At 45.8% G+C, this 7,456-nt stretch overlaps 1 protein-coding gene across 2 annotated transcripts in view; it reads right to left on the bottom strand.

Annotated features, from left to right (window-relative positions):
- Positions 1–6,680, bottom strand: part of GTF2F2 (general transcription factor IIF subunit 2) — an 80,966-nt gene extending 74,286 nt beyond the window's left edge. For both annotated transcript variants that reach the window (XM_082278393.1, XM_082278392.1), the window contains exons 1-2: positions 6,545–6,680; positions 131–204 (exon numbers count right to left, since the gene is read on the bottom strand). In XM_082278393.1, the coding sequence (XP_082134519.1) occupies positions 131–204; positions 6,545–6,610 (140 nt within the window). In that variant the 5' untranslated portion in view covers positions 6,611–6,680. The remainder of the gene's footprint in view (positions 1–130; positions 205–6,544) is intronic.
- Between the last annotated feature and the right edge of the window lie 776 nt (positions 6,681–7,456).

The following is a 7,456-nucleotide window of genomic DNA, read 5'->3' on the forward strand; positions in this document are numbered from 1 at the left end:
ATATACCAGAGAAATAGGCACACCGTTGGGAAGAAACAGGATTATGTCTTGTAACAGGTGCAACATATTCTTATTTTACTGCAGGTAACATCTAAGAAATGCAACCAGTAAATGTAGAGTAAAGGCTTACTTGACAATCCTTAGTTTTCCCACTTCACCTCTTCCTGAAGCTTTACTCCACTGTTGTGACAAGTATTTGGGGACCTAAGAAGAGACAACAGATTTCAAGAAAAGCAGATTTAAAAATTCTATACAAATTGTGCATGTGTAAATACTTTAAATGCTTTTACCCTGATCACTTCAGAATAAAGTATGAGCTAAATATAGTAGACAATAAAGAGCCATAGATGGTTTTGGTTGGAAGGAGCCTTAAGTCATCTAGTCCAAGCCCCCTGCAATGACGAAGGACATCTGCAACTAGATCAGGCTGCTCAGAGCCCCATCCAACCTGACCTGGAATGTTTCCAAGGATGCCACATCCACAACTTGTCTGGGCAATCTGTGCCAGTGCCTCACCACCCTCACCATAAAACACTTCTTCCTTACATCTAGTCTAAATCCATCCTCCCTTCACTTAAAACCATTACTCCTTGTCCAACTGCTATAGGCCCTGCTAAAAAGTCTGTCCCCATCTTTCTTATCAGCCCCCTTAAGGCACTGGAAGGCATCTATAAGGTCTCCCTGGAGCCTTTTCCTCTCCAGGCTGAGCAGACCCAGCTCTCTTGATCTGGCTTCAGAGAAGAGGTGCTCCAGCTCTCTAATGATCTTCATGGCCTCCTCTGCACCTGCTGCAGCAGGTCCATGTCCTTCTTATGCTGGGGGCCCCAGAGTAGGACACAGCAATCCAGGGAGGGTCTCTCCAGAGAAGCAGAGCAGAGGGACAGAATCCCCACCCTTGACATAACGCCCACACTGTTGCAGCCCTGGACAGAATTGGCTTTCTGGGCTGCAAGTGCACATTGCCAGGTCATGTCCAGCCTCTCATCTATCTGTGCTCGCAAGTCCTTGTCCTCAGAGCTGCTCTCAGTCCTTTCCTCCCTCACCTTGCACTGATACTGGGGGATACCCCAACCCAGGTGCAGCACCTTGTGCTTGGCCTTGTTGAACTTCATGAAGTTAATGTGAGTCCACTTCTTGAGCTGTTATATACATATACATATACATATACATATACATATACATATACATATACATATACATTCTGTTAGGGAGAGCAAAGAGAATAATGTAGCACAAAAATAAAACCAACATAGAGTCTCAAATAACTTCAATTTCAAATACTACTAATCCAATCATAAAAGGGAGAAAAAGATCAGCATCATATTCTTGAACTAAGGAGTCTCACTATTTTACAGGTAAAACTGTACTTTTAAGTATTTATTAGAAATTATCATTTCTCTGGGAAAAAAACCCACATCAACAAACCAATCACAGTGATGAGAAGTTAGGTGATTTCAAATCAGAGACCAAAAAGTGCTGTGAAGGGAAAGCTTAGAGCCTGGGAACCTCAGACATGTTGAGCAGCAGACCACAGCCTACTGCCACCAGATGTTCACTCCTCCAACAGCAGAACCACCCTAGGCAGATCTGCCTCCCATCACTCATTCCCAGCTCTTCACTGCACTGGGGAAAGTCTTTGTGCAGCTGCTCAGTATATATAAAGAGCAGACTGATCTAGCTAGGAGGAATGGGTGACTTCTACATTTTAGCTGTGCTGATTTTGTGTTTAGCAGGTGGAAAAACCAAAGCAGCTCCCCAGCCCATTTTCCCGAACAGCTGCATGAAGCAGTGGTTAGTCCAGGGACAGGAACAAGACCTGCATAATGTGAGGATTAAAAGTTCTGCAGTGATGTTAACTCACCTACACACTAATTCCTTCAGTTCCAAAGGTTGGGGTATCTGCAGCACTGGGTGACCTGGGCTCAAAATGGACAATAAAGGCCTCTGGGAAGCAGCGCACTCTTCAGAACTTTGCAGTTCTTTACTGGCACAGCAAATTTTGTCCTGGCTCACACATTCCCACAGCTACTGAAAACATCTGTGCCCACGTAGAAAAACTGTGTGAGGCCCAGCCAGTAAGAAAGAGAAATGCACTGAGCTAGGCCTGTTCCAAGAACTTGCTGACAAAGAGCAACCCTCTAACTTCCTAAAGCTCAAATTAAATTAACACTAACTTTGCATTTATCTATTCTTCAAGAATTCCAGAAGATCTCTTGGAACTGGTGCTTAGTTATTAGCACTTACCTTTAGACTCACAGCATCCCACATAGTACATGTGGGATAACTGCAAAATCCAGATGTCCTCCAACTGCTCAGACAAACTAAATAGCAGTCCAAGTTTCCATAAAGTTCAGTTTTGGTCAAAAATACCACAAAAGCACCACAGAAAGCCATGAATTGGCACTGTCTATTGATATATATTTTTTCAGTTTTCAAAGTGACAACTTTCTACAGCAGATTCCATGCCAGATCAGATATAGTTTTCTTTTAAAGTCATGATAAATGCTATGACATGCTTCCACTGACTCAACAGAAGTATTATTATGTGCTTGCACCAAATCTGTATTTATACTGCCAGCTAATAAGGTAGATGCACATTCAGTGTGAGTGGACAAGGAGTGAAGGGCTCTCATGGTGTTAAAATCGCTGACTAGCTATATAATACATTCAGACTGGGAATTCAGTCAGATTAAGAGGTTGCAGATCAATCACACTCTTTTCAGTTGCATGGGAAAGTCTCAAAGAGTGCATTCAATCATCTTTCTGCTGGCCTACCTGCAGTCAAGAGCTATGCAAAGAAAGACAAAGGGTTATGAAGGGCTGTGATCAAAGGATTACTTCCAGCTATCCACAGGTACTTCAGATAAAACCAGGTGCTATTCACAAACCCACATGCTAATGACATAAACAATCAGGAAAGATTAAATAAAGTCTTAAATGCTGTAGACATCCTATTTTGCACCTTTCTTTTAACTTTAGCATTAGAAAATATTAACATAGGGAAAACAGTCAGTTTGCAAAGTCTCAACACTCCTTGAAAGAACACACAGAAAACAGGAGCAATGTGTCTTTACAGGGCAGAATTTTCAAAGATCCCACAGCAGGATTTTGAAAAATACATACCCACAGAAAGAGTGACCTGCGGACAGAGTGCCTGCCCAACTGAAAGGCTACTGAACACAGCCTTTCAGGACAAGTGGCCTTTATTCTGGGATTTGTAGGTAAGAACATTCTTCTCTCCAAAAGAGAAAAAACACAATTTAATCACTAGAACAAATCTGATGCACTACAGAGCATCACTTTAAGACCTCTTCCCACTGCTGTTCTCCTCTTGCTACTCACATCACACAACCGCCCAGGCTGCAGTACACAGGCACCCTGCAGGCAGTGCAGGACACGAGGGCCCTTGCTCCGCTCATCTTTCAGCTCAGGCACAGCTTCCTACCCACCTTTAGAAGGGAACACACGAGCAGCCCCTATGTGTAACAAACTACTTCCACTTTTCTGTAAGAAATTAAATTAACTCTTTCCCTACACAGGAATCCATATGCAGTGCACACAATAGAAGTTAAGGCTGATGTCAGGTTCTATGTTTTAACTCTTCTTTGAACATACAAAAAATAATCAAATAAAGATATCTTCCTAGATATAGAACAATGCAGCAGATTAAATAAAAAAACCTGACCGACACACAGAGGGAACAAGTAATTAACAATTCTAATGGCTAACACCAAATGGGCTTCACTTTACCACAAGTACAAAACCAAATGTTCTTATTATTTCTCTACCTTAGCTTTCACTGAAAACACAGAAATAAAAATCCAGTTGCTTTCTGGATTTGTACTAGAGCAACTCTCTCTCTTTATGGTACCTCCTTTTACTGCTCATGCTTCTGAAATACTCATCACTACATTTTCTTATTGCCTGTTAAGTAGTCTCTCTGGAATACTTCCTGTGCTAGCACAATGCATGCTAAAAGGAAATCAAATAAGCCAGGTTTTTTATTCCATCAGAACTTAACACTCTCTCCCTCAAAGGAAGGATAAATTCAGCCTCATTGTCCTAGCTAGTGAAGATAAAAAGTACAGGTACTATGCACTGTCTTGCCTCTGAGTGTGCTGGCAGTCCTGCTAACAGGGGTGGTTGTTTCCAAGTTCAAGTCTGAAGGAAATCAAAGGATAAAATCCTGCATATCCCATGTTATGGCCTACCAGTGTTAGCATCTTTTCAATATTTACTTACTATCATTAATATACAAGAAGACAGACATAAGTTCTGAACATGTGATGAAGGATGACATCAACATTTACTTGGAAGTGTAATACTTAAACTTTCCTTTCAGTCCTGTTTTCTCATTAAACTGAGTGGCACCAAATGTCAGCACACATGTGCTTGAAAATTCCTTGCTTCAGGAAACAGAAAACTGTATCAGACTAAAGGACAAGCAAGTTCAGTGTCCTGTCTCCAAATGCAGCCAATGGCAGTTACTTCAGGAAGAATGTAGGAAGAAAATGTATTTCCCCAGCATGCTCTTCTAATTTGTAGGATGTTTTAGCAGACATGGGGCACGGCAGCATATTGATTTTTAATCTCTCAGTTCAATTTTCTTGCTGACTTTGACTAAAGGTGTTTGAGCTTCTGTGAAGTTTTGACATTCACAACTTCTTATTGCAAGAAGTTCCAAAATTTAACTACATATTGTGCAAAATGGTACCTGCTTTGCTTGCACTGAGCCCCATCAATGAATTAATCTGACACATTCTTAACTCTTGTGTTTGAACTGACTCTTTCCTATTCACCTTTGCCTACCCACTTCTTCCTTACCCACCCATGACATTACTCATTGCTTTAGATCTCTGCCAGTCTAAGAGGCAATAATGTATTTAGGAGTTCCCTCCACAGCCATCATTCCTTGTTGCCAAGACCAGACCTGGTGCTCTCCTCTGCACTGCTCCCAGGTCCACTGTACGCTTTCCACAGCAGGGGGGACAAGACCACGGCTATACAGAGCATTTCAGACAGAGGCAACACGATGGTACAATAATACTTTCTCTTTTGTTTTCTGTATCTTTTGTAATCGTGTCCAATGTTGACTCTGCTCACTTGACATGACGTTCTTATAGGGTTATCCCCATGTACTGAAAAAACCCCTCCTGAATGACAACAACCAGCAGAAACCCAGCTGCTGTGTACATATAATTAGGATAGTTTTTCTCTATGCATGCCAGATTAGACCTTTCAACTCTTAATTTCAGCCGCCATTTTATCATCCTGTCACCCAGTGTGTCATGATCTACTTCTGCAGCTTTCTGCTGCCAGCATTCATTGACAGTGCCCTGGATAAGCTACTACAATTAGAGCACTGCACAGTGTTCATTCTGGTTTCGTCACACCAGACACTCAGGTGTCTGCACAGAAGAGGAAGCCAGATGCACCAACCTGCCCACCAAAAATTCTGCACAGCAAAGCAAGTCTGAATCCCCAGTTATTTATAAGGGCCTCAGTAAGTTTTGGTAGTTGAAGTATGATGGTGTTACAACCCTCTCACCACCCAGGACTGGTATTTGGGTAAAGCCCTGTCCCCACAGGTTTTTTCAAGTCGATAGTCTGAACCTATTCCTAAAGGAGGAAGGGGAGGAAGCAACTGTTTCTCCCATGACAGAATAAATACAGGTCTAGAAAAAGAGGAGCACACCCAGAGGGGACATGCTCCCCCATCGGCTTCAAGTCTCCTCCTTCTGAAACAATGTGTGGTGTTGGCAGCAAAATGTCTTGACAGCAAGACACTCACTCCAGGGAACAGAGCAGCGCCAGCATGTTAGTGGTGGTACCAGACTGGAGTGTGGCCCTGCTCCAAACAGGTTTGATTTGACACCTTTGCTACCTTTTCACAGCCCCTCCACTACAGCTGTATTTCACTAGCACCAAAGGGAGCTGTAATGTAAATGTAAAGACATTGGCGTTCACTTTCCTTGTTGGATGTGGACGGTTTTTTAATCAGGATGTGAATCTGGGCACACTCAAAACATTTCCCAGCTCTCAAAGTTTTGGGGAAATAAAAGTTATACTGCCATGTTTGTTGCTTGTCACAAACCACTAGCGAGGACAAGGAGATGTTTTACTGTGAGGGTGGTGAGACATTGGCACAGGCTGCCCAGGGAGGTTGTCGATGCCTCATCCCTGGAAATGTTCAAAGCCAGGCTGGATGAGGCCTTGAGCAACCTGGTCTAGTGGGAGATGTCCCTGCCCACCGCAAGGGGGTTGGGACTGAAAGATCTTTAAGGTTCGTTCCAACCCCTCAACACTGATTCTGTGATACCTCCCGGTAGCCCAACTTTCCCCGCGCTGTCTCCTTTACTCAGGAGGCATCCGGGCCTAGCCCCGCGCTGTCCCCGAGAAGGGGAACAGGCACAGCAGCTGTCCCGGGCCACAGGGCGAGCCTGACGCGGGCACCCCCGGCCTCACGGTGCCCATTTGTGCGGAGGGGCCCGGCTGCCACAGGCCGCGCTGGGCCGGGCCCGGGGGCGCGGCTGCGGCTCCTCACCTTCACCAGCCACATGCCCGTGTTCTGCTTGGCGCCGGTGAGGTCCAGCTCGCCCTTGTCGCTCATGGCGGGGCAGCGGCCGGGCCGGGCCGGGCGACGGACGAGACGAACAAGCAGCGAGCGCGGCAGAGGAGCACACCCGGCACACGGCGGCCCGTGAGGGACAAACCTCCTCCGCTCGCATTGCACGGCGGGGCGGGCCTTCGCTGCGTCGGCGCCGCAAGTTCGGGTCCCCGCCCCGGCGGGGCCGTGGGAAGGGGTGGGGGTTGATGGCGGCCGCAAAAAGTTCTGGTATCACAGAATATCCGGGGTTCGAAGGCACTCATAAGGATCGTCGAGTCCAGCTCCCGGCCCTGCACAGGACATCCCCAAGAGTCACACTATGTGCCTGAGAGTATTGTCCAAATGCTCCTTGGTCTCTGTCAGGCTTGGTGCTGTGACCACTTCCCTGGGGAGCCTGTTCCAGTACCCAGCCACCCTCTGGATGAAGAAGCTTTTCCTGATATCCAACCTAAACCTCCCCTGACACAACTTCAGGCCATTTCCTCGGGTCCTGTCACTGGTCACCACAGAGAGGAGATCAGTGACTGCCCCTCCTCTTCCCCGCAAGAAGAAATTGTAACTGCAGTGAGGCCTCTTCAGTCCCCTCCAGGCTGAACAGACCAGGTGGCCGCAGCTGCTCCTCATACGCTTTCTCCTCAAGGCCCTTCACCATCGTCATTGCCCTCCTTAGAACATTCTCTAACAGCTTAATGTCTTTTCTATATTGTGGCACCCAAAACTGCACACAGGACTCAAGGTGAGGCAGCACCAGCACAGACCAGAGCAGGAAGTTATTCCCTCCCTGTACCAGAAGAGTTATCCCGGCATGCTGAAGAAAGACAGCAGCATGCAAATGATCCAGGGGAACTG

The sequence above is a fragment of the Coloeus monedula genome, assembly GCF_965178545.1.
Source record: "Coloeus monedula genome assembly, chromosome: 3".
Classification (NCBI taxonomy): Eukaryota; Metazoa; Chordata; class Aves; order Passeriformes; family Corvidae; genus Coloeus; species Coloeus monedula.